This window comes from Carya illinoinensis, chromosome 13 (assembly GCF_018687715.1).
Source record: "Carya illinoinensis cultivar Pawnee chromosome 13, C.illinoinensisPawnee_v1, whole genome shotgun sequence".
In the NCBI taxonomy this organism is placed as follows: Eukaryota; Viridiplantae; Streptophyta; class Magnoliopsida; order Fagales; family Juglandaceae; genus Carya; species Carya illinoinensis.
In genome coordinates, this window is record NC_056764.1 from 5,074,760 (window position 1) to 5,100,810 (window position 26,051).

At 36.8% G+C, this 26,051-nt stretch overlaps 4 protein-coding genes across 6 annotated transcripts; 2 read left to right on the forward strand and 2 right to left on the reverse strand.

Annotated features, from left to right (window-relative positions):
* Positions 1–441: 441 nt before the first annotated feature.
* LOC122293011 (peptidyl-prolyl cis-trans isomerase FKBP15-1) lies at positions 442–4,989 on the forward strand. The gene is made up of 6 exons (XM_043101614.1): positions 442–604; positions 776–822; positions 1,514–1,576; positions 2,118–2,208; positions 3,339–3,443; positions 4,693–4,989. The coding sequence occupies exons 1-6, from the start codon at positions 541–543 to the stop codon at positions 4,779–4,781; spliced, it is 459 nt and encodes a 152-aa protein (XP_042957548.1). The 5' UTR covers positions 442–540; the 3' UTR covers positions 4,782–4,989.
* Positions 4,990–6,362: 1,373 nt separating this feature from the next.
* On the forward strand, positions 6,363–10,876 carry LOC122292372 (peptidyl-prolyl cis-trans isomerase FKBP62). Of its 2 annotated transcripts, none has more exons than XM_043100698.1 (13): positions 6,363–6,791; positions 6,888–6,974; positions 8,075–8,335; positions 8,456–8,530; positions 8,613–8,693; positions 8,775–8,969; positions 9,061–9,153; positions 9,233–9,408; positions 9,535–9,657; positions 9,827–9,973; positions 10,062–10,189; positions 10,392–10,516; positions 10,610–10,876. In XM_043100698.1, the coding sequence occupies exons 1-13, from the start codon at positions 6,608–6,610 to the stop codon at positions 10,630–10,632; spliced, it is 1,698 nt and encodes a 565-aa protein (XP_042956632.1). In that variant the 5' UTR covers positions 6,363–6,607; the 3' UTR covers positions 10,633–10,876. The 2 variants fall into 2 exon arrangements, with proteins under 2 accessions (XP_042956632.1, XP_042956631.1); XM_043100697.1 differs by having other exon boundaries at positions 6,366–6,791; positions 10,392–10,512.
* A 1,013-nt stretch (positions 10,877–11,889) lies between these two features.
* Positions 11,890–16,679, reverse strand: LOC122292623 (probable xyloglucan glycosyltransferase 6). Its single transcript, XM_043101063.1, has 5 exons — positions 15,615–16,679; positions 14,473–14,781; positions 13,552–13,842; positions 13,364–13,477; positions 11,890–12,983 (listed from the first exon to the last, which is right to left on the reverse strand). The coding sequence occupies exons 1-5, from the start codon at positions 16,320–16,322 to the stop codon at positions 12,348–12,350; spliced, it is 2,058 nt and encodes a 685-aa protein (XP_042956997.1). The 5' UTR covers positions 16,323–16,679; the 3' UTR covers positions 11,890–12,347.
* Positions 16,680–21,999: 5,320 nt separating this feature from the next.
* LOC122290804 (transcription factor bHLH78-like) lies at positions 22,000–25,254 on the reverse strand. 2 transcript variants are annotated; one of them, XM_043098466.1, is made up of 8 exons: positions 23,852–25,254; positions 23,535–23,765; positions 23,385–23,450; positions 23,226–23,294; positions 23,065–23,136; positions 22,754–22,975; positions 22,567–22,666; positions 22,000–22,460 (listed from the first exon to the last, which is right to left on the reverse strand). In XM_043098466.1, the coding sequence occupies exons 1-8, from the start codon at positions 24,725–24,727 to the stop codon at positions 22,429–22,431; spliced, it is 1,668 nt and encodes a 555-aa protein (XP_042954400.1). In that variant the 5' UTR covers positions 24,728–25,254; the 3' UTR covers positions 22,000–22,428. The 2 variants fall into 2 exon arrangements, with proteins under 2 accessions (XP_042954400.1, XP_042954399.1); XM_043098465.1 differs by having other exon boundaries at positions 22,000–22,469; positions 23,852–25,240.
* Between the last annotated feature and the right edge of the window lie 797 nt (positions 25,255–26,051).

Here is a 26,051-nt window from a genome sequence, read left to right on the forward strand (position 1 = left end):
ATGATATTTGCAGTCATAAAATATGCACACGCTGAGTAATTTTTTTTTATAAAAATAAGTAAATATAAAATCTATATAAAAAACTGATTTCTTAATAATAAACCTCACTTTTTCTTAATATACGCACTCTACGACTATATATAATATTATTCATTATTTAAAATGCCTAAATTAGATTTAATAACTCAAGTATCAATAAAAAAATCTAGTACTTTAATAAGATAAATAATGATTATGGGTAGGTTTTGATGTATATGGATGGTCAAAAATTCAAGAAAAATTTTAATTATCGCCTATTTTGATATTTTCGATATCTTATAACGTGAAATTAAATAATTAAATTATAACTTTATTATAATAAATAATCTAGGATAAATTACTCAAAATTCAATTATGCAGCAGCATTGCATACCGAAGAAACGGTCCCCTAATTTTACTGGACATATTAGTCTATAACCTATATAAACCCGGCAACGAGACGGAGCGTGCGCTGGCGGTGAAACCAGAGAGAGAGAGAGAGAGAGAGATAGATTGCCCAAGATGAAATTGAGCTGTGCGTTGAAAGCCTCCCCAATTTTCTTCTTGTTGCTCATTTCCACTTTAGGTATCATGCGATTGTCCTTTAATGATTAATTTTTCTATGCGTTGCAGCGTTTCTTATCGTATGTACTGGATCTGATTATTCGGATACGTTTTATACCAAAACAAAAGTGGGTTGGGTTTGTGATTCCGAGTGATTTTGACTGATGGGTTCGTTTTGCTTTATATTCTTCAGTTTCTGCGAAGTCGAAAGATGTGTCTGAATTACAGATCGGTGTGAAGGTAAACTTTGTCTCTTTTAATTCGATTATCTATTTCTTTGTAATTGATGTTACAACCGGGAATGATTTATAGTGTTGCATTGGGTGGCGGATTTGAAAACTTGAAAAGAAGGAAGAAAAAGAGAGAAAAAAAACGTGTGTTGTGTAAACTTGCTTTTTTTGGTGATTTTGTATGATGTGCAAGTATGAAGAAATTTGTAGGCGAAATAATATTGTTAAGGAGGTTGAATTGGCACGTTTCTGAATACCGTAGGGTCTTTGATGTTTTTAGTTGTCTCTTTTAGCATGGAAATCACGGAGACAATCTAGTAAAACAGAGCGATGATTATGGCGTTGCCATTTGGTGCATTGCTTTTAGCAGTTAGAGATATCAGATAAGTTCTCAAGTTGGGATAATTGAGCTGCGGGCTCTTTTAACAAGATTGTTTCCTCTTCTTTCTAAATACATTTTTAGTGAAAATTGATTGATAACCATGGACCTCTAATAGTTTGTTTAACTCGCTTGGTTTGCTTATATGAAATGGCTCTTTTTTCAAAAGCAGTCTTCTTTTTATAGGGTCATTTAAAGGTTTGCTTTCTCTCATGCTCATACTACCGTCCTATGAAGTGCCTGATATTAACCTGGTTTTGTTTACTGTATTTCAGTGCTTTAATTTTCCGCCTTAATAATCATATGCGATATGTGTTTGCAGTACAAGCCAGATTCTTGTGACATTCAAGCTCGCAAAGGCGATAGAATCAAAGTACACTATCGGGTAAGTTTGCTTACAGGTTTAGCTGGGTATTAAATGCATTATAGGCGACTTACTTCTAGAAATGATAATTTTCATGTGTATCAACACATCACATCACAAAGTTTAAATTTATACAATTTTGTAGCATGTTTTGTTTATCAAGGCGCTGACTTCTAATGGCCACATCCTTTGAAGGTGGTACATTGAGTTTGCTCTGCAAAACTTTTATTTGTGAGAGGTCAAATTAGTTTCCTGTTGGGACTTGAGTTAGTTAATTGTCCCATGCACTCGTGGAGTTGAGCAACTGAGGTTTACTTTCAGCAGATCTCTCTGGTGAATAGAATGAATTTTATTTGTTGTCCTTGAATATAATGAGAAACATTTATTTGTTTTCTTCTTGTACACTCACATATGTATATGCTTCTACATTTACATATACTAAGCTTTGTCCTTACTTAATGCAAGGTCAACAATTAGCTGGGTTTATTTTAAAATTGCTCTATGGTTCAGTTATAACTTTGAAACCTGCATTATACTTACCACTTGCCACTTATATTTGCAGGGAACACTCACAGATGGTACTGTTTTTGACTCTAGTTTCGAAAGAGACTCTCCAATTGAGTTTGAGCTTGGAACGGGTCAAGTAATAAAAGGTGTGTGGTGGCCCTTTTGGGTTGCAAATTGTTAGGTTTTTGGTGAATGAATAGAAGATGACTGGTGTTAAAATCCTTTTTACTTGTTGAAACAGACAAAATTAAGAATATAGTTCATGTGGAGAGCCATTGAATATAGATGATTCCACTATAATGACATGAAACCATGACTCGTTGAGTTTGTTTAATATTTGCAAGTACAGCTATGAATCTGTGAATAGTGCTAGCCATGGACCTTTTCTTTTTTTAAAACAGTCATCTGTAGGTATCATAAAAAAACAGTTGAGCATAATATTAGAGTCTGTACAAAGTGCTCGTTTTGCAGTGAGAGAATTTTTGGCAGTTGCTTCATATTTATGTCAAGCATAGATACTGAGGATTTTGCACTTTACTTGACTCATACATGCGGCTTAAGCTTCAATCATCTTTCAACTACAGTGGTTCACAATCAGAAGCAAACCTTTGTTTATAAAGGGAGCCTGCCTTTATTTTTTTGGATAGTTAATAAGAGTTTTATTACCATAAATAGGCATAGCCCAAGTACACATGAAGTATACAAGAGGAAATACCTACATATAGTGGCTAAGAAGAAAGAAAAAACTAGAAAAGCTCCAGCACTTCATCATTATTCAATACAAAAGCCTTAGCCCAAAGACAAAGTGTTTTGAGAAGAAAATCCTTAATATCTTCCATCGATCATTCTGTCTTCAAAACATCTCCCATTTCTTTCAAGCCAAAGACACCACATCAAACACAAAGGGATCATTCTCCAAATGGAAGTGAAAGGTAGACCCCACCCAGCAAGCTAATAAATTCACCACGTGCTTTGGCATCACCCAAGAAATACCCATCATTCCAAAAATATCATTCCACAAACTTAAAGCCACCTCACAACATAGAAACAAGTGATTAAGTGATTCACCGTATTTCTTACACATAAAACACCAATCAACAATACAAAGACCATGTTTTCGTATGATACTGAAGATTTTTGTTTAATCTTAATGTTATATGATGGTGAAGATTGTTTATTGGTAACTATTATGCATAAAGTATTAATGCCTGTTGTTTATTGGTAACTATTATGCATAAAGTATTAATGCCTGAAATTTCCTTTTTCTGTTTTTTAGGGTGGGACCAAGGATTGCTTGGAGCGTGTGTTGGTGAGAAGCGGAAATTGAAAATACCTTCAAAACTTGGTTATGGGGACCAAGGTTCTCCACCAACCATCCCAGGTAACATTTTCACTGGCTGCTCACTCCTCAAGCATAGGCATTGAATGCAAACCTGCCCTGCTGCTTACATTGTTGAATTTTAATTGGAATGTTTATGGTGAAAAGAACTTGGCATTTGAATTTGATTTCGTGATCCGTGTGAATTGAGTAGGTTGAGTTTGAACTGTAAAAGGTTTGTCTTAAAAAGGACCAAGCACCAAGTACTGAACCTTTTATTTTATTGGTAACGAAGTACTGGACTTACTACACTGGAAAATGTATGCAGTGAATTTCTATCAAGTTACTATTATTTTTGTATTAAGATTTGAGAAATTAAATATGTACAACCCGTTGGATTTTATTGTAGGCAGCCAAATTTAAGGACCTGTAGGCTAGCTAGGGTTTTATTTAGCAGTAGAGATTCGTAGGGTCTTGGGATAACTAGGGCTACAGTGATTTCCCCCCCTAAAATAGACCGAAATATTAGGGTGGATGTTCCTAGGCTCTGAACAGTAATCCAGGACGAGTGTTTTGGCTGTTTGTGATCATTTGGGGGCTATTTGACTCGTGGTTATTTTAGGATTTTAAAGCATAGGATTCTAGGGAAAGGGAAGGTGCAAATTCCTATCTAGTCTTGACTAAATTTGATAGGATATTGCTGGAAAATTCGAAGGGGAAAATATATATGTTTTTTTATTGGTACCGAGTGTCCGGGAACAGCATCTTGACTAATGCCAGGGCTGCACAGGCCCTCGGCAAGAAGTTTTCCACAAGTGCACCCCGGGTTAAAAAAAAGGAGAAAATAAAAGGGAAAAGATAGATAAGCTTAAGCATCACCCATAGTATCACACCTTGGATAGGATTGTATCACATGATTCTCAAACTGGGTTATCCGTTAGATTTTATATATATATATATATACATATATATTTGGTTAAATCTAATTGAACATGGATTTCTTGGGTTTGGTTAATGTCTGTGACCCTCAATGGGTCCAGCTGGGTTTTTAAGATCCGAACTTTCAAGTTTTTGGATACAACAAAAGCGATGATCTGCTTTCAAATGTATTTCACCCAATTAATGGTTGAAATATGTAGTAATGTAAAAACATCCTTTATCTTACCATCTGGTATATACTGCATTAGATAACATAAGATGTGAACATGAAAAGTTGAACTCTTAAAAGTCGTGTATCTACTACACGCAACTGTAAGTGCCATGCATTATTTGTTAGTTTAAATTTGATATGCATTTTGTTTGGAAAATACAGGTGGTGCAACGCTAATATTTGAAACGGAGCTTGTCGCAGTGAATGGGAAAACATCAAGTGAAGGAAAAACAAAAGATGCCGAACTGTAGTTGGAAGAATGGTTTCTATCTTGAATCTTAATTATTTTTTTAAAAAAACTGTACTTTTACATTTCCCTGGTATCTTAATTTGGTGATCCAAAACAATGTTTTTGCTTTCAGACCGGAGAGAACAATCGGCTTTGAAACTTTTAAATGGGACGCTTGTCTCTGTATCTTGATTAGAGATATATGTAGGCAAGCATTTTCATTTTTATCATATAATTGCCTGGATTCTTAGACCATAAATTAGAAATATTCATGTTTCAAGTGTGAGCAGTGTCTGGCCAAAATGGTCACCAAGCATTAAGAAATTTGCCTGGAAGCATAAGATCTTGACATTAACAATTGTTGGGATCTATCTACAACCAGGCTTCACAGGCAGTGGTGACCTCTTCCGCTTGGTGCTTACCCTTATGAGAAGTGGATACTGGAAAAGTGGCTTTGGTTTTATTTTTAGCCATCTAGATCAGGTCTATATCTTTTTTTCTTTGTTTTTCGTTTTTCATAAGAGGGTGGGAATTGTGGAAACTAAAGCCTGGGACATCACTCATGAGAGGGTGACATTCTTTTAAGAAGATTGCTATAGACACGGAGATTACAAATCTCACAAATTGAAGTAGTTTAATGTGATTCGTTAGATCTATTTTACAATAAAAGTAATTTTATAATATGATAAATTATATGAAATCATATCAGTTTGTAAGATTATTTTTGTGTAATTTATTTATGGTTAAAGTATTTATTTTCTCTTAAACCTTGTGTTATGATAACAAAATAGAATGAAAGCATGAAATTAAGCAAGAGGAACATATAAAATATGAGAATTTAGGGTTCATTCAATCCAAGCTTTTGTGTTTTGGATGTTGAGAATTTTTCAATAATTTATAAATAATATAAAAATAAGAATAAAATAATTTAAAAATATCTGACTAGACTTGTGTTTACCAACGAAGTCTGAGATTTGAGATATCATTTAAAAAAAGAATTGGCAAAAAAATTTGATGAGAAATAGATTCGTTCTACGTTTCCATTACACGCAAAAGAAAGAATAATGATAACTTTATTATTTTTTATAGTTTTTTAATTTTAAATTTTTTTACTTAATAATTAAGAAAGTGACTATCAATAAAATTGTGTATTTTTAAAATTTTTTTTAATGATTAAATATATTTAAAAAATACTTAAAAGAAAATAAAGAAAAAATAAATACATTACAAGTAATAAAGTGGTGGTAAAAGAGTTATAAATTTATCATTATTCTAATTAATTTATTTTTATTTAATAGTTAAGAAAGTGATTATTAATAAAATTATATAGATAATAATTAAGAATAATAAAAAAAATATGAAAAAAATTAAAGAAGGAGAAAAAAAATATAAAAAACAACCCGTTCAATACATTTTTTTAACATTAAAAAAAATAAAAATAAAAATGCGTGCAAATGCTCGGTACTCGGTAGACCTAACGTTTCTCTTATTATTTACTATTAAATAATGATAATGATTTGATCTATACCTCTCGCACCCACACTCTCTGGAACCATCCCGGCCCTTCATCCATCGCTCTCACTCCCTTAGGCTAAACCCTTTTTCGAACACTCTAGAACCACCTGATCAACACAACTCCCCTACCTTCCCCTGCTTTTTTTGTTTACTTTCCACGCCATAAAATCCCCAGCATCTTATTTCTTCCTGCCTCCCCAGCTTGCATTCTCTCACTCTCTAGAATTCTCTAGCACCCTAACTTAAGCGCCTCTCTCTCTCTCTCTCTCTCTCTCTCTCTCTCTCTCTCTCGCATTCGATTATTTCTTGTTCCTTCTTCGACAGAGTAGAGCGATGGATGAGGATTTCGACATGCCCCCAGCCGACGATATGATCAACGATGATCTCGATCTCCCCGAAGACAGCCCCGTTCTCAAGGTCGGTGAGGAGAAGGAGATCGGCACGCAGGGCTTGAAGAAGAAGCTTCTCAAGGAAGGTCAGGCCTGGGAAACTCCCGATAGCGGCGACGAGGTCGAAGGTACTCTTCTCTTTCTTTTACTCTCTTTCCTTCTTTCTTATTGATTTTTGAAAAATTTTGTTATATCTCAATTTTTTTTTTTAATTGTTCGTGCAGTGCATTATACTGGAACTCTGCTTGATGGCACTAAGTTCGATTCGAGCCGCGATAGGGGGACGCCGTTCAAGTTTACTCTCGGACGCGGTGAGCCATTTTTGTTGGATTTTCGATGTTATTTTGAGGTTTGCATATAATGACATGATTTAGTCTGCTTCATGCGACATTGTGGTTATCGATGAAGTAGGGAACCCTAAATGACTTAAATTAGTATATTTTATTTAAAGAACGATGTGTTTTAAGGCACCCAATTGGGAACTGTATTCTCTCAATGTCTGTTTCAAATTGTTACCTATCTAAGAACTATAAGAACCGCATTTTTCTTTGAAGGATTTTCAATGTGTTTGGAAGCTTTAAGGGGCGTTTCTGGGTGGCATTAGATGATATGTCCTACAGTCCTAGAGATGTTGAAAAGGTGGGCAAGGCTTGCTTTAGGTCTTGAGGTATTCCAAGCTGTCTGCGTTGGGTTGTTTATAAGCTTGAGTTTCCTCACTAGGGACAGGCACAAGGAGTGACTCATGTTGTAGTAGATTTTAGTTATTCTTTTTACACAGGTTATGGAGTCTGATTCATGCTCTTTGAAATTTGATCGACCATAAGGGGTCAAACAGTGCATCAATAACGATCTTTCGACGTCTATTTCTTGATTAGTTATGCAAGTTGCTGATGTATTAACTTGTGAGCTACGGTTGACCAATGAATCCCACATGGATGTGCAGTATCAAAATCCGCAAAATGAGCATGAATAACAATTGCTAATAACGACCCCAATATACTTGCACAAGATCGGTAAAGTTTTGGGTCTCGTTTGCCCAACAAAAAATCTTGCATAAAAGAGTTGGTTTTATGAGTTTCGGGAAACGATGTGGTGAATGCTGGTAGGATTGTATGAAGTAGAGGTGTACAAAACCTCGTTGTTTTTTATACTAGTTGATTTTGGTTTTATTTACATAGGCTGGGCTGAAACATACGCAGGGTTCTGCTTAATATTTTGTTCCTAACAGTCTACTATTTTGTGATTGAAAATTCCGGGATCAGCGTCCTTTTCTTATCTTGGTTTATTTCTTTCCACTTTTAGGCAAACTATTTCAAACATGCTTTTATTTTGAATTTACAGCTTACTTTGTTGCCTACGAAGATTTAGGTGGAGCACCATTTGTCTGACATGCTCTTTTGTGTGGTTGCAGGAGAAGTCATTAAAGGATGGGACCAAGGTATCAAAACCATGAAGAAAGGTGAAAATGCCATTTTCACAATTCCTCCCGAGCTAGCTTATGGCAAGGATGGTTCTCCTCCCACCATTCCTCCTAATGCAACCTTGCAATTCGATGTTGAATTGTTGTCTTGGACTAGTGTCAAGGACATATGTAAGGACGGTGGGATATTTAAGAAAATTCTCAAGGAAGGAGAGAAATGGGAGAATCCAAAGGACCTTGATGAAGTGCATGGTATGTTAATACTTTTCTAGCTTTTATGTGCCTTATATAATGATTATTTGCATTGTTCTGTTGTTTTAATAACATAATTGTACCTGATAACCCCTTAATACCCTCTTTTTATTAATGCAGTTAAGTATGAAGCTCTTCTTGAGGATGGACCACTCATTGCAAAGTCAGATGGACTCGAATTCACTGTCCAAGAGGGTGTGTTCTCCTATTTTTATTAAACAATGCCACTCTGAGGTACGTGTTGGATTTACCTAACTCAATTCCCTCCTATGACCAGGTCATTTCTGCCCTGCATTGTCTAAGGCTGTTAAAACAATGAAAAAGGGGGAAAAGGTGCTTCTCACAGTGAAGCCACAATGTAAGTTGTGTTCTTGAAGATGTCCTGTTGAAGCCAATTATTCAAGTGCGATTTTCTAATTTTGTTGGCGGTTGGTTTCAGATGCATTTGGTGAAAAGGGCAAACCAGCTTCTGGTGGTGAAGGTGCAGTACCACCAAATGCAACACTGCAGATAACTCTAGAGTTGGTATCATGGAAGACTGTATCAGAAATTACGGAGGACAAGAAAGTTATTAAGAAAATTTTGAAGGAAGGAGAGGGATATGAGCGTCCAAATGATGGAGCTGTTGTTAAAGGTAAGTGTCGGATTTTTTAGAAGTTAATTTTAATCTTTACCCAAAGTTGTACGTCCAGTCCTGACAGGGTCCATTATTTTTCATTTTGCAGTGAAATTGATTGGTAAATTGCAAGATGGTACAGTGTTTTTGAAGAAAGGCCATGAAGATGGAGAAGAGCTGTTTGAGTTCAAGACAGATGATGGTAAATACTGAACCCTTAGTTGGACTCTGTTCACTTTTGCTATGTTTGGACTAAATAGTGGACTGGACTTGTCGGGCAGAGCAAGTTATTGAAGGGCTTGATAGAGCTGTGATGACAATGAAGAAGGGTGAAATAGCCTTGTTGACTGTTGCACCAGAATATGCGTATGGATCCTCTCAGTCTCAGCAGGAATTGGCCGTGGTTCCTCCTAACTCTATTGTTTACTATGAGGTTGAGCTGGTATCTGTCGACAAGGTTAGTTCAGAGTCTGGGCGTGAATTTATTGTATGGATATGGTAACTCTTCAGGATAAAGTTTTATCAAAATTTATGAGTGTTGAGCTGATCTTTTATTTTTATTTTTATTAATGGCTTCTTTCAGGAGAAGGAATCATGGGATATGAACACACAAGAAAAAATTGAAGCCGCTGGTAAGAAGAAGGAAGAAGGAAATGTACTGTTCAAGGCTGGTAAATTTGCAAAGGCTTCCAAGAGATATGAGAAGGTAACAAAAAGGAAATAGAAAATATTCCTCCTGAAGCATTTTTCTTTTATTTAGTAATGAAATTATCTTGACCCCAAAATAAAGAGAGTAAGGTAAATAGAACGTGGAAAATTTCAAAGGGTTGTTGGGTGTGTTTGTCTTTGACTTGAACAATCTTAAATGTGAATAGGCTGTCAAGTATATCGAGTATGATACTTCCTTTAGTGAGGAGGAGAAAAAACAGGCCAAGGCAGTGAAGGTTGCCTGCAATCTGAACAATGCGGCATGCAAGTTGAAGATAAAAGAATACAAGGAAGCTGAAAAATTATGCACCAAGGTTACCAACCTTAGTTCGAGGTCTTTGGCTTTGTGGTTGCCATTTAGGCTGTATACCGTTATTAGCTTAATTGGTTGTGAATGTGTAGGTGTTAGAACTTGAGAGCAGAAATGTTAAGGCTCTTTACAGAAGGGCTCAGGCATATATTCAACTGGCTGACCTGGATTTGGCCGAGTTGGATATCAAGAAAGCTCTTGAAATTGACCCTGATAATAGGTATGTTCTATCTCCTGATACTTCATATAGACTTTTATTCTTTATTCCGCAAAATGGAAAATTGACTCCAGGTCTCATTCATAATTTTTATGCGATGCACACCTGATTGCTATAGACTCAGATACACACAAGAGCATAAAAACAGTACAAAATTACTTTCATCCCATTAATATGTTGCTTTTGTTATATTATGCTGGAACAGGGATGTGAAGCTAGAGTACAAGACCTTGAAGGAGAAGATGAAAGAATATAATAAAAGAGAGGCAAAGTTTTATGGCAACATGTTCGCAAAGCTGAATAAGTTGGGATCTCATGAAACAAAAGTAAGTGAATCCTACCATTCCTGTGAGTGGCTGTGATGAGTATAATTTATCATTGCAGCTGTGATATGCTTAAACCTGCCTTGGCTTTGATATGCAGAAAGCAGAAGCCAAGGAAGCTGAACCTATGAATATAGACAGCAAGGCATGAGCGGGCTGAACGTGCACCTCTAACTTCCATATGTGACGAGAAAGAGTAAATTATGACCATGAACCTTTCCAGGGTCCTGCTGCCCTTTGTTTTCTTTAATATGGGGACTTTTTGCTATTGGCATTGAGAGTTTTAAATGGATTTTCTTTGCTGTTGATTATTGACATAAAAATCTTATTTCAGAACTAGCTATCAATAGAAGAAATTTGAAATGAACTGTTGTTTCCATTATGATGGTATTGATGCTCTCATAATTTAATATGAAATGGTCAGATCTTTGTGTCTGTTTCACCCTAAAAGCCAGTCAGGGGAATGCTGTGGTGTCTACTTGACGGTGTTCCAACATGGCTGTCTGGCTGGTTGGGTAGACATTTTTTGAATGAGCAACTGGAAGTAGATGCTAGAAAGGAGCAACCATCACACGAGTGTTATATCCACAAAAAAAATAAAAAATAAAAAAATAAAAAATAAAAAGCCGAAGCTTTATACCGAATTTGAAGTTAAATTAGGATATTTTTAGAAGTTATTATAATTTTTATTAACAAATTTTCTGTGTTTTAGTGGAGATGCTGTTTTACATCCGTACTATGGAAAAAAAAAAACAAAATATAAGCAGGAAATAAATATGCAAGAAAAAGAAAACAAATCGTTAAATGCAAGAATGAAGCTGTTTTGGCCCCACCTAGCACTGGGGGGCTGAGGGTAATGGCTCTTCCTTGCAATTCCTTTAGAATGGTTTTGCAAATTTGTTCCAAAGAAACGGGACACAACCCATAAAAAATGCAGATTGTTTTACACAAAATGCCACAAAACAGTAAGTTAACGTTGTAGAAATATGAAAAAGATGAAATGCCTCACCACCTGGAGCTCTCCTTTGTTCGTGGTGTCAGTGAAACCAGAGGATAACAAATAGCCTGGCATTGGTTTAGGAAAAATATAGTTGTAAGTACAATTATGTACTAATTTGTGTATCAATTTAATGTGATTGATTAAAAAGTAAATTTTATTAAAAACAATATTAATTTAAATTTTAAGTATGAATAAATCAGTATTGATACACAGATTAGTGCTCAACTGTGCTTGTATGTAGCAAAATTCCTTTCTAGAAGGTATAATCGTTCCTCAAAGGCCAATTCTTTTCTTACCTTCGCATATCGTATTAAAAGAATAATTAATTTCCGAAGATGTATCCGAACTGGACAAACCCATGAAATAGAGCATACCACAAGTTCGGGAAACATTGATTTCATTCCAATAAATATGATTAAAATATATCTGATCTTACACAATCCGACCATAACACAACATAAAGAATGTAATACTCTTTTAACAATTCCTGACTTACACGGTAGCCATTCCAAACAGGTTGGAATTAAGAATTCTTGCCTCTTCACTATTTTTTAGGGTCATATCCCTTTCAAACCTTAATACAACTTTATGCCGAGGAATGCCACAAAGGCAACAACAATGGTACAATATCCCTTTACACAAATGATAAATGTAAAGACTACAAATATGTGCCGAGCATGACGAAATCGCTTCAATTCGTAGCTGCAAAACCACAGATAGCAGGTATGAACTGCTAACGCTTGATCGGCACATTGGCTCCATTAAGGGTGAACTGAATCCCCAGTTCAAATCCTGGGAAATCATTTTCCAAGATTGCTAAAAAAAAGTACCCTAAAGGTCAACTCACCTGCTCGCCTATCAGATCCAGACCAACAACTAAGAAACTGACTCCTTGGAATAATAGAAAATAGAAATGAATTCCTTGGGCAGACAACAAGCTTCTCACTGAGGCAGTTAACAAAATGAATGCAAGTGCCAGTTCCTTCCTATACAAACGGTTTCTTCTACTTTTCCCAGTTTTCTTTGACATCTCTAGTTTGTTCAGCTCTTCCAGGCCTGAATCCGAGGACGACCTGAGAAGACTGATATTTTCCATTAGTGGATCAGATTCCTTCTCAAAGGCAACTAGGTCTGTCTCTGATGATCTTCCCAATTTCTTCGTGACTATCCACTCATAAGAACTACCAAACCGAAACAATCCAGATATCATGGCATTAAACTTGGTCACGGACATGGTGTTCTCAAAAAGAAGGTAAGGAACTATAAATGGGAATGACCGTGGTGCAGGAAGGATGTTTAAGATAGACATGATTCCGGGAACATAACAAACAACCCAAGATGGTAGCTGAGCTTCTGGCATGAACATGGTCATGGGAAGAATGATGCAGAAGAGGGTGAATGAATAAAATGGCAGGATAAGCTTCCTTAGGAGGAAGAAAAGAAATATCAAATTGGCTTTCTTGGCCAAACTCACCTGGAATGTGAAAGCAACTAACATTAACATGAGACATAACAAACTGGAAGCTGAAGTACTTCATTTCCAAAATCAAAGCCACGCAGTAATGAAATAAATAACTTAATTTGAGTTAGAAGGATACTGGAATCATTTTGTTTGTTCATCGGTTCATCTTTATGCTAAGTCTAAATGGAACTTTCCAAGTTTGTTATAGGAGAGAGCTATGATTAGTCAATCACATAATCCTTTGTTTCCTCAATATCTTAAGATTGAATTTAATACCTTCTGAATTTACGGATAATCAAGGTTGCTACACTTTCATCATATTCAATTCTTTCTGATAACTGCTAAATGTGATATAATGCAAATTACATCATAAACAGATGAAACTTCCATACCTTTGAGCGGAGTATGTCTACAAAGCACAAACGGAACAGCTGCATTGGACCTGAATGCCATCGATGTTGCTGTTTCTTATAAGCCTCATAGGATTCTGGGAGCTCACAAAGGCACTGCAAAAGTAGGAGTAAGTTTATTGATCATCTCACGAAGTGTAAAATTCTTTGTGCATGGCAATTCATCACACCTTAACATCATTCAGATATATGAATTTCCAACCACAAAGATGAGCACGGACAGCAATGTCCATGTCCTCAACAGTTGTTCGTTCCAACCAGCCACCACATTCTTCAAGAGCTTTAATTCTCCAAACACCAGCAGTTCCATTAAACCCAAAGAAGTTTATAAACATGCCATTGACCTGTTGTTCAACCTCAAAGTGAAATGATAAGTTTACGTTCTGCAATCTTGTAAGCAAGTTCTCATCCTTGTTCACAAATGACCACCTTGTCTGGACCAATGCCAGATCATCATTTCCCTTCACAAAAAAAGTACACAAAAATTTGTAGTCAGATAATCAAAAATTTGCACATCACCTATGTCTGCAGAAAAATCCAAACATTTTTTTCTTTATTAAAACAAAAGCACCAAGAAAGTCCATAGATTATCAAGGTCGTGGGTTTGAGGAAAGGAAAAGTACAAGTTCTGAGCAAGAAAGATATCGGGAGTTGCTACAAGAATATGAAAGCTTGGATACTAGTCCAAGGGGCATAACCAGGTTGCAGATACAGTAAGCTAGAAATAGCTGCAGGAAGTGGCTATATGAATACCTTCATAGAACTATAAGACTATTGGTTGTCATGCGACAAGTAGATGATTTTTCTCTTTCTCTCATTTAAATGGTACTTATTCCCCTCATAAGAAAAAATGACGAGTGAAGTCACGGAGGATATGTGTACCTCATAAATAAATTAATAAATACTACTTGAATTTGTTTGTGCTTAAATGTGCACGTGTAAAACATATGCATTGGAGACGTAAACTAATATATAAGCTGGCAATCTAAACATGTTCTTTTCTACTAAGAGTGCTTTCAATCAACACATGCTTTTAAGCATGCTGAATCAAATAGAGTCCTTAATAGAGAAAATAATGATTGCAAGATTACCTTAAAATAAGGAATAGTTTTCTTCAAGAAGTCGGGTCCTGGTTGAAAATCTGCATCAAAGATCGCCACAAACTCATAATCTTTTACATAATCACAGCTCATTGCAGATTTGAGATTCCCAGCCTTATAGCCAGTGCGAATCAGACGATGTCTATATAATATGCGAACACCCCTTTGTTGCCATTTCTGTACTTCTGCCTTGATAAGGAGTTGCACATCCAAGTCATCAGAATCATCTAAAACCTGTACAAGCATTCTCTCCTTTGGCCAGTCCTGGATACAAACTGCTGCAATAGATTGTTGGTAAACCTGTTTGGCACCCAAGCACAGTAGGTGTTAACAACTACTGAGAAAAAGGGAAAGAAAACAAAACAACATACAAGCTGCAAGATTTAATAATGAGTGATTAAGCACGTCATGTCCAAAAAGATGCTGAAGAAGCGCACTACAAAACTAAATATAAGCAACCAACTACCTGGCAGTAATATGGATGTCTGTCTACCTAGCAACTACAGTTCTCAATTTCCATTTGCATCACAACCTAATGTTAATTACAAGCAACTGCAAATAATTACACAAAGTGCTATACAACATTCTAGAAGACACGACATCAGGTGGAGAATTCCATAGTGAAGATGCATAGGCAACAACCTTTCATTTTACCACGACTATTGCACTACTACTGCAATTGGTGAACAATATTTGGAACTACGAAAAAGGTCATCCTGAAGAGAAACCAAGATTAAACATTGAGGTATACTAAAACTACACTCCTAATTGTCCACGGAAACACAAATTCACAGACCAGACCATATCAGAACTTCAACTTGAATTGAAAACTCATCGAACACAAAGCGTTCAACAATTTCAAGTAATGCCCAAACAGAAGTTACTTCAATATCACGAGAAAACAACCGCCAATCTATCAAACATTTTTAACAAGCTCAAAACAACTAGCATCAAATATATATGAGCGACTTGTCGCTCACCAGTGACGCGTTAATTAACAACTTATCAAGTCAACAGAAGTATCAGTATCCAACATGTAGCTTAACTATGGAATTCAAGTGCAACATTACAATAATTTAAGTTCAATTTACAAAAACAGTGTTTAAAGGGATTTGAAACCTACATGTTCTTACCTCCCTCTCATTGCACATTGGGATTTGCACCAATACCATCGGATAATAATCGGCATTTGCATTCTCCGCATCAGCGGCATATTCCATCGGTGCCACGGGCCTCAATCTCCGGAATTTGATCCAGAAACATCCGAGAATCAAGGCGATGCGGTCCACCGACTGAATCAGAAACAGCACGATGCATACATTGGTTAAGCTCTGCAGCGGCGGAGCCAAGTAATTGGCGCGAATATCCAGCCAATTGGCGTACACGAACCCGACCATTCCCAACACCTCGGTGGCGGACGCCACTGAGGGCGGCCTGAAATGCCATCCTTTGAAGTAAGCGACGAGTTCGATGGACAACAAGAGCAGAACCACGACCAAGAACGCCTTGATCGCGCGGTAGAGACGCGAGGAGGACGAGTCGGCGGCGGAGTCCGGTGAGGAGATCCGACGGTTGGCAGTACGGAGAAGGGAAAGGAAGGCGGTGGTGAGGGAGGCAATGGAGGCGGCGATATGCTGGAACCTCAAGAGGCAGAGCCAGGAAAGCTGGCGAGCGCTACGAGAGCGGCCCTTGTCGACCGTCGGATCGGAGCTGATCTGGACTGAAAGAAAAGAAGTGGAATTAAGAGGATTGTCGGAGGAAGGTTGGGGAAGGAGCTCCAGGTCTTTGTCTCTCTGCTTGTTCCACCATTCCTGGAACTCGTAGTTCGGAGCTCGAGACATACGAGTCTGTATAAATCCAACACTAAGAGAATGTATGGGGTAGGAATATCTGGGAGATGGATCTACGTCAGAAGTGATTTGCTTAGTGAATGTGAGGAATCTGAGTGTGATCCTGAGGAGGAAGACGAGGGGCTCAGCCTCAGCTCAAAGCTATATTTAGAAACTGGGAAGAGCGCACATCAAGTTTAGCGGTCGTTTGCTCTCTCTGTGTCTCTGCTGTTTGTTTTCTTGCGCATAGTCTTTTAAGCAGCGATGGCCGATGGCGATGGGGGGTAGAGGAAGCAAGTTAAGCAACTAAGCATGTGCGGTGCGTTCCAGTGACTTCAACTTTCGTGTTCACATAGATCTGTGGTTAGATTAGCTGACGAGAGTGACACGCACGGGTATATTCTTATTTTTCAGGCTTTTATTATTTCGACTCGCACGAAAATCTTGATCGCTTTGTACTAGTTATTAATTAACATTTGTCCATGTGTAATTTTCTTTTTTTAAGCTAGGATGCATTATTAAATGTTATAGCTAGCTAGGATGCATATATTGTATTCAACTTGTATTTTATCGTGAACATGTATTTCAAATTGGGCATTTGTAATCAAACCGTATGATGCTCATGAGCTAGAATGAATTCAACAACCTCAGCCTGATAGAGCAGGTTGCCACGCATCACTTCCATTCGTATATGTACTCGTTTTAAGCACTAAGCACCCCTCAGGCCAGGTGCCACTTACAATGCTTAAGAACAAATCAATGATTCCCCATTCCCTACCTGCATGTTGCTTTGAAACAAGACAAGCGCGCAATATCGGATCTCAGCTAAAAAGAATTAGCCTAGCTTGGGAATTGGAGCAACTCAGAGGCCTCCAGGCTCTTCCTCATTAATTAATGTTTTGTCCAACTCACCAAAATGAAATCGGCCTAAGCAAAAACAGCACAAATTTATCTCAAAATATCGTAACAGTAGCCTCATTCGGTAACTATCATGATGATGAATCCCAATCCTTCTTCATCAAGGGCATAACCTGAAATCCAGCCTCGTTTAACTCTAGCTGTTTTTTTCTTATTTTATGATCCATTGGAAAGTAATGAACTTCTTCATCTGTTAATAACTTTCCTTGGCAAAATGGGAAGATTCAAGATTTGCCCAATTATTTTTGACTCGAGTCGATACTTGTTAGCAATTCTCCTAATGCATCTATCCAAAAAGTGTTGGATAGACTCATCCTTACAAATATAACATGGGCCCACTATAACTTGACACTCAAAACTATCTTCGATCTTCACAATTTCTGTTCAATACTGGACAACTTAGGCCCATGTCCTATAAGGCCCTTGTGTATATGAATGGGCCTTAACCTATAAAGCCCATTGATATATAGTGGCGAACTGGACAGAAACTTTGGGTCTCTGCTGGACCCAGGAAAGAAGACGCCATTTTGGGCCACGACTGTTTCAAGGCCGACAAACCTTCATTGCGAGCTTATCGTAGGTAAGAAACTGGTTGTGGAAATGAATGTTTTCTTTTTTCACAAACTTTCTATTACATAATCTATTATGAAATATTAATTATATTTTGTAGTGTAGTTCCAAAATATTTAAATCCCATTAATCCAACTAGTACTGCATATCAGGAAAAAGATCATTTGAGTAGAATTTGAGGCCTCAAGTGGAAGAAAGATACGCACCTAGAACCATAACTTTCTAGTACTCGAAGTCCTAAAGTTCGATATTAAGAACTCGAGGGTATATATTTTCTCTAAAAGAGGATATAATTCTCCTGCATCAAAAGGAAGATACGGTATTCTCGTACTCATTAATCTATGACATTCCCTCACATCTCCTTAAGCTAGCAAGCAACTTGATCATTCGAGAAGATATCATAGCTCCAGAATCTCAACGATCGGGGGGGATCATGATTTCTATTGTTTCAAGTCAGAACTTGTTCATAGCAGTATCGTTTAAGATCGAGTTTGTAAACCTGAGCAGATGATCATTAGATTATAATCAACTGATCTTCATAAGTTCACATTATCGAAGTACGTACTAATGATCCCCACTGTCCACATGTCATGTCACAATCATAGAAATCAGGTGTCAAAATCTTGAACTGCCGACAATGGGATTAATGCAGTTAATGCAGACGTTGATTTAGTCGTCGTACCATTCGTATATTATATCCCAGAATGCATCCAAGTATCGGCCATTTACGTGTCGACTGAGAACCGAAAAACCAACTCATAAGGGTTAATATTTCTCCGACAGAAGCAATCAACATCATATGCACGAAGCAAGAGTTTCTGTGTCGGTGTGATATATATAACAGATAGCTGATGGATCGAAGGGCGCTGGGAGTCTTAGGACAGATCAGAAAGTAGGATTTTCGGCGAGTTTTCTCATTTCTTTCTTTAAGGTATTTGCTTTTCTTGTGAAGCTCGTTGTAGTAATGCTTGCTGGACCACAATCATGCATTGGCGGCTTAACTTTTGCGATGATGGAAAGAAAACTCGCTCAGTTTCTTAGTACGATTGAGATTAGGCTGATTAGCTCCTCTTCCTACTTACGTGGGACTCCAAAACGCGTTTCACGTGTTCAAATCCACCTCCGAAATAAGCATTTTGTCTCCTTTGATTGTCTCCCCATACACATCGTCACTACTTGATTCTGTAAAAAGGTTCTTGCACCAATATATTATATCCATGAAGCTAATTGAATATTGATCAATAGTAGTATACAAAAATATATATATATATATTCTGATTGCAATATAGATATAAAAATATAATTTATCATATATTCATGGATTTAAACAGTGAAATATCTATTCTTAATAAGGGCTTTACATCTTCAGTCTAAAAATTGCCGTTCTCAGTCGATATATATATATATCCAAAAATGTTAATATGTCCCCCGAAGTATATGGCTGGAGTTGTCTACTGACGGCATGTTACCATCATGTGACATATGTGATGTCACGTGGTTTATTGAAAAGAGTAAAGACACAAGCACATAGGCATGGGGAGAATTTAAGATTTCATTCTACTACAAGAAAAACGGATTTTTGTGATCAATTTATTGTAACGAAAAGACTATTAACAACCAAAAATCCAACAATAACCCCAGCCGGAGCTACCTCCTAAGCATTTCCCAAATAAAAATGGAAAAATATAGTTGCAAGCACAATTATGTACTAATTTGTACACCAATGTGATGTGATTGGTCAAAAAGTAGATTTTATTGAAAATAATGTTAATTTAAATTTTAAATATGAATAAATTAATATTGGTATATAAATTAATGCGCGACTGTGCTTGTATATAGCAAAACTCAACAAAAATATACCTTAGAAAAGCATTTAAAAGTCTTTTAAAAGAAATGTATTAAAAGAACATATGACTTTTTGGTAAAATAGTCGAGGACGACTTTCAAAAGGCAAGAGTTTTGAGAGGGAACATAGAGGTTTTTTAAGACGCAAGCTAGAAATTTCGGACTTAACTTTTGGCGGCCATCGGCGATCTATACATGGCTTTGCCACCGCATCCATGCAAGTACTGATAGAAATTGAAACACGAGTGACGGTGATATTGCATGATCTGTATAATATTCTACTACAAAATTTCCTAGCTTGAAAAAACTTTTCGGGGAATTTGACTGTAAGAGATCATGATTGACCTTTGAATGCAGAAAAACAAAAACACGCTTACATGAGTTGTAGAGCATGAAATAATAATGCATGGTTGGTGAAAAATATGATGCTTTTTCTGTTTTCTCCCCCTACAAAGGAATGCACCAACCAAAGTTAAAACCCTACAAAAGTCTCTTCCTAAGTTCAAAGAACAAAGACCCCAAGATCATGAAAAACAACAGATTGGTAGAAAAGCTTCTTAATTCCCAATGTAGCTAAAAAAAAAAAAAAAAAAAAAAAAACCCCTAATGCATGATGGTTGATTGAACAGCGACAGCTTGGTTATAAGATCATCTATACCTATCAAAATGATCATTAATTATAGTACTACTCTTTAAACAACCACTGTCCTTTATATCTTCACATGAGATCCCATCCTTTAATGGTAGGGTCTTTGTATTATTCTCATCGTTTGGTGGGAAAATCTATATGATCTGATTCGTGGAGAGACGTCGAAGCTTTTACGTTCAATCAAAGACGTTGATTTCAGGGTTTTGATTGTGACAATTCAGCTGCTAAGGGTAAAATTCCCTAATCTAAGTAGCTAGGTTACTAGAATCATCACTATCATGTTCAACTCAACTCACATGCAGCTGTAAAAGTTATTAACTAAAGCTACATTTTCATGACTTGGTGGTCTATTTTATGAAAAGAAATGGTGAACGAAAAGTCGAAAAAAACTGCTCATGTTGATTATTAATTCACATTTAACCAAAATTGCAAGCGTTCCAAGTGAAGGAGTTGGGACCTCCATGATCAATATCATATGCAGACCTAAACAAGTAGTTTTCTTTGCAGATGATGGAATCCAAGTTTTAAAGATCAAGCGAATTGAAAAAAAGGGTATCAGCCAAGCTTAATTGTAAAGTACGTAATTGTCGTATAATCACTTTGAAAAATAGTGAGATTTACAATTAAAAAATTAATTTTTTTTACGTGAATCCAATATTTTATTTACTCTTTTCAAAATAATTATACAATAATTATATAATTTACCATTACAAATATCTTTTTTCTATTATATATGACCCCTAAGGAATATTGATCCAGCTTAAGCCACCAAAGCATGAATAAAACAGCCAAGGAAATTGATTAAAAATAAATAAATAGAGTAGTATATAGCGAGGTACCAATCCCTAGCGAGGTAGCATTATGATTGGGCCTTTTTAAACTTTTAGGAGACAGAACTGTCACATGAGCATCCATTACTGTCTTTAAAAATTTTCTTATCATTGATGATGAATATATTTAAATAGGTATGCATTATTAAATGAATTAATGAATTGTTATGTAAATATTATATATACAGCTCCACATTCAAGGCATCTTTCTACTAATTAAATAATTTGAATTACAGATATCAATAATAGACCCCAGTATAATAATGTTCAAGACTGCAATACACAGAAATCTTTTACTGAATCCCAGAAATTGGATTTTCAACACATGCAGTCTTTTAAAAAACAAAAAGCTGATTGGTCAATTTTTTAATTTTATTTTTTAAGTATCTTTACAAACCTGAACTCCACTACATACCCTTTTCTATATTCATATTATTTTTTTAAAAGCAGGTAAGATTATAAATGTTATTTGATTCAATGGACCTAGTCAGAATCTCACCACTGCCAACCTGGGATTCCTTTTGATGTTCTTTTTTATATTATAAATAATTTCAACTTTTCTTAAAGGAGTGGTAGTTCTAACTTCTAACCTTTCTTGATTTAACTTGTCTTTTTTTTTTTTTTTTTTTTTTAATTCTGCACTGTAAAAAGGGGAACAGAAGCTTCTGCCTTTTGGTAAATTGTGAAAATTACAGTAACAAAAAATCAGCCAGAAATCATGGTTGTTGAACCCATGTCAAGATAAAACCAAATGTCCTAATCCTTCAAATTAGACATTTTTTAGTGCAAAGCCCCACTTACACAGCTGGTTACAACCCAATACAGAATAAAATATACTAGATTAAATGATTTAACAGTTAACAGTGTGCAATTGACATGACCCAAAGGCAATTTATAAGTAGAATTGCCAAATTTCTTGTTGAATTGATGTCATGTTATTCATACATAAGACAAAATATCCAACAGGATGGATAATGAAAGCTGGTTGCTAGAAATCTCTTCCTCTCTAATTAGCACTGTAATTGCTATCTTACATGTGGTGTTTCTAATACTTCTGCACCAAAAGACATTTCTGATTCTGGGATTTTACACTGGATTTCTTCTAAAGAGAATAAAATAGAAACACCTCAAAAAATTTAGACAACAAAATCACATTGACAGGATAATATATAACTAAAATAAGAGGAAAAAAATGTTCACTTCATGAGACCTACAGATGAATGGCTTAGCGGTTCATGGAATAAATCCGAATTAAATCTGTTGATGTCTTGTATATACAACAGCCAACAATTAGTGACTGGTGCAGTCAGAGCTCAACTTTCGTATGCGTTGCTTGATCTGAGAGTACTGCATGATCAGAATACTTAACATGGTCACGATGTTGTGTATATAAATAAAACGTTCAAAGGAAAAACTGATTGCCTTGATTAATTTTTTTCCTCACCATGGAAGTCTCGTGGCTGGATTGCTGTTTCCCCGTTGGTATTTTGACCAAAACCCATCTGTACAAGGGTTTGCAGGTCATCTTCGCCGTACATTGGGTACTGAAAAAGATCAAAGAAAGGGAGTTAGACGAGAGAAATAATAAAATTTTGTAGACTCGAGAGGTATTTGTGGAAAAATTCACTTACTTGAGAGACAATCTCGCTATATCCATTGAGTGGAGGTAATTGCACGCCAAGACTTTGGCATAGTGCAGTATTTAATGGGTCCACTGGGCATTGGGTCGCTGTCCCATTAGATACGTTGGTATGCAGTGCCGGATTTTGTTGGGGTTGATGACCATAAAAAGCTGGTGCCGAGGAATCTAATGGGAATATTGCGTGTGGAGAAGGGTTGTTTGATCGAAATATCTATACACAAAATGCCGAGGAATTTGAAGTCAGAAGAATTGGAACGATAGAGAATGAAAGAAGCTATTGCGTCATGGGAAGGAACTTACATCTTTGGAGATCGGACCATCCATGTTGAAGTCCATCCTGGTATTGACAGAAGCCAATTTCATGGAGAGGAACTGAAACAAAATAAACATATTAATCAGCAAGGGAACTTAAATTCACGAACACGAACACAAACTGTTGATTTGACCAGAGTTTAATTTACCTCGACTTGACGTTGCAATGACTGGACGTAGTTTATAATTTCGTCAAGCATAAGTGCTTTTCCTGTGACCTGAAATGGAAAATCGAAGGCCATAGATTAATACACGAAATATTTCATGCAATCTGTTTTTTGTGTTCAGAATTTTCCATTTTCTCCCACCTTATTGCAACCAGGCACTAGATCTTGCAGAAGCTTCATCCTTTCGCTAATCTTCTCTCTTCGGACCTGTCGAAAACAATCAATGTCAAATGCGAAGTTCGGCATGACATTGTATGACGATTTGGAGAGAATCGAAACAGAGATTCCTACTCTTTCGGCGAGACTATGGCTGTCGGTTGCCTGACCCCTTCTTGCTCTGACATGAATGTAGTCCTTGGGAGGCTCAGGAGGCTTTGTACTAGACTTGCTCTGTTTTTCATCCCCTGCACATCTTGTACTGCCTTTAGTTTCTTCCTCTGCTTTTACAGGGCCATTTTCATTTCCTTTTGCCTCAGTCGTCTTGCATCTCTTTGCATTCGACTTGTCGTTAGCTTCCTCCGCCTGAAATCAAAGCACTCCCAAGTTTTACAAATGCTCGACTAAATCAAAATCAAAAAATTGGATAAAATTGACTTGCTGATCTATACCTTTGTAGCCTCCTTTGCTTTTCCCTTGGAAGCCGTCTTTCTTTTCCTTGAATTCACATCATTGGAACCTTTCAACCCTGTCTCCCCTTTTATTTGTTCAGAGACTGTGGATTCATCTTGAGAATTCGCCAATTCAGTTCGATCCTGCAATGGGGAATTGTTGTTTTCCAGGGCACCTATTTGAGGTCCGAGTGCGTTCAGAGAAGGACTGCTCGAAACTTTGGGGAGCCTCCCAGTATCCATTGGTAGATACGATCTACAAGGGAGATCAGTATTCTTTATCCCGAATTGGCTCGTCCGACCGTTGAAACTCTTGCTGCCAAAGCGGGAGAATCTGGCAGCCCTCTCAGCAAATCCAGGGTCAGCGGAGAAATCTGCCACACTCGAATTCAAAGGCATCGATTTTCCCAAGCTGGGTAAGTTTTCTTTTACCAAGTGATCCATCCTCGGCACGTTTAGCTTTGGAGGAGAATTCAAAGGCGTACTATAACAGGAAGTGTTGGCACGGGTATTTCCACCAATGTAAGAAGCTAACAAGGGCGGAGAATGCGGCGAGATATCCCCAGAATTGCCAATGTTTCCCAGCTTCCCAATCAACTCCCTAATCACAAAGCTGTCATTGGACAAGTTGGTATTTGACGCTGCAGGTGAGGACACCATTGAACTCAGGGCCGAGTCGAAGTGGACGCCATGATCCAATGACTTTTCCCATTTACGATTCAAGAAGCAATCTTGGGATTGCTCGGACAAGCAATTCACCTCGGTCCCTTGAATTTCCATGGCGGATGAAAGAGAGTGCCACATGGGCATTGAAGCTGACGATTCAAAATGAAGCGACGGAGGGACTCCTGCATTAAGAAAAAACTCGTTCTCCATCGAGAAACACTTGAAAAAGAGAGGCTAAATCCAGGTAAGTTATTGCTAATTGGGATCTATTTGGGGCTTAAACTGATGCTTCACCAGCTAAGCTCTAACCAGTTGGAAGTCTTGGGGTCCTATTGCTAATTTAGAAGTTAATAAAAGGAAGGTGGTGTGGCAAAGAGGGGGTTGGAATGATTGAATGTGGGCTCAATATGATTGCATTTGAGGTAAATGGGAAGAGTTGGGTGAGGGAAGGGAGAATATGTTCGGTGAAGTAAAAGCCAACCGAAAGCTCAGTGAAAGAAGAGAGAGGAGGGAGGGGGGGGGAAGGGAAAGGGTAGTGTGGTGATGAAGTTAAATAGGAAAGGGAGAACAGAAAAAACAAATAACCAGAAAAGAAAAAATAATGACCTAAAACGAGTAGGATATGTTTGACCTTTTTTTAAAGTCTTTTTTTCTACTTTCTTCTTTCTTTTTACAGTTGTAATTCTTCTCTTTCTCTTCTCACGTAGAAAGTGGAAGAAGAAGTAAGGAGATGTCGCCGGAAAGTACTGGAACGTAGGCCATGACTCATGCAAGCCTGCAAAGAAAGGTTGTTTCTGTGATCTTCTGCTCTTATGTTTTCTTTTTCCTTCAAACAGTGTTCATTTCGCATAAATATTTAAATTTTGTGAAAGCAGCAGGGAAGACTAGTATCATCCATGCACACTGTTTGATGCAGAATTATGCAGAACACCCAGGATGTGAATTGGCGTGCATTACAAGAAGCATGAATGGGGAGTCAAATCCTGAGGTCCACAATATCTAAAGCAAATAAAAGGATAAAAGAAAAAGGAAGGAAATAGATAATAAGGGGCCCTGAATACTGAATAATTCATGGCTACCCTTGTACTGATTGACATACCAGAGGTTCAGAACTGCCCCTTACGTATCTGTCTCTCCAATCGACCAATAAGAACGCCCATGTGGTGAAATATACATATAAATGCCTCGGTTAATGGGTCCTCTCTAGATTTGCTGTGACTTCGATTAAAGTGCCTTTTAAAAAATAAAATATTTATTTGCTTACTAAATAATATTTTATTTCAGTATTAACAGGTTTCTCACACAAATTTCATTAACAAAATTTTAATATATAGTTATTTTTATATATTTTTTATATATTTTATTAATATAATTAGTTACATATTAAAAAATTTTAATATAATTAATTATATCATTAAGGTACACAAAAAATATACAAAAATAACTATATACAATATTAGTCATTCATTAATATGATGTTGTGTGTGATAAACTTCTTCAATTTTGGTTTTTTTTAATCTTAAATAAAAAAATT

Coding starts and splice junctions, on each gene's coding strand:
- LOC122293011 (XM_043101614.1), top strand. CDS start 541: ATGAAATTGAGCTGTGCGTTGAAAGCCTCCCCAATTTTCTTCTTGTTG. Junction 823..1,513: donor AATTACAGATCGGTGTGAAG/GTAAACTTTGTC, acceptor ATGTGTTTGCAG/TACAAGCCAGATTCTTGTGA. Junction 2,209..3,338: donor AACGGGTCAAGTAATAAAAG/GTGTGTGGTGGC, acceptor TCTGTTTTTTAG/GGTGGGACCAAGGATTGCTT.
- LOC122292372 (XM_043100697.1), top strand. CDS start 6,608: ATGGATGAGGATTTCGACATGCCCCCAGCCGACGATATGATCAACGAT. Junction 9,154..9,232: donor TGAGTTCAAGACAGATGATG/GTAAATACTGAA, acceptor CTTGTCGGGCAG/AGCAAGTTATTGAAGGGCTT. Junction 10,190..10,391: donor GAAATTGACCCTGATAATAG/GTATGTTCTATC, acceptor ATGCTGGAACAG/GGATGTGAAGCTAGAGTACA.
- LOC122292623 (XM_043101063.1), bottom strand. CDS start 16,322: ATGTCTCGAGCTCCGAACTACGAGTTCCAGGAATGGTGGAACAAGCAG. Junction 13,843..14,472: donor AAACTATTCCTTATTTTAAG/GTAATCTTGCAA, acceptor TTTTTTGTGAAG/GGAAATGATGATCTGGCATT. Junction 13,478..13,551: donor TATATCTGAATGATGTTAAG/GTGTGATGAATT, acceptor CTACTTTTGCAG/TGCCTTTGTGAGCTCCCAGA.
- LOC122290804 (XM_043098465.1), bottom strand. CDS start 24,727: ATGGAGAACGAGTTTTTTCTTAATGCAGGAGTCCCTCCGTCGCTTCAT. Junction 23,766..23,851: donor AAGCAAAGGAGGCTACAAAG/GTATAGATCAGC, acceptor CTTTGATTTCAG/GCGGAGGAAGCTAACGACAA. Junction 22,667..22,753: donor ATAGCGAGATTGTCTCTCAA/GTAAGTGAATTT, acceptor GATCTTTTTCAG/TACCCAATGTACGGCGAAGA.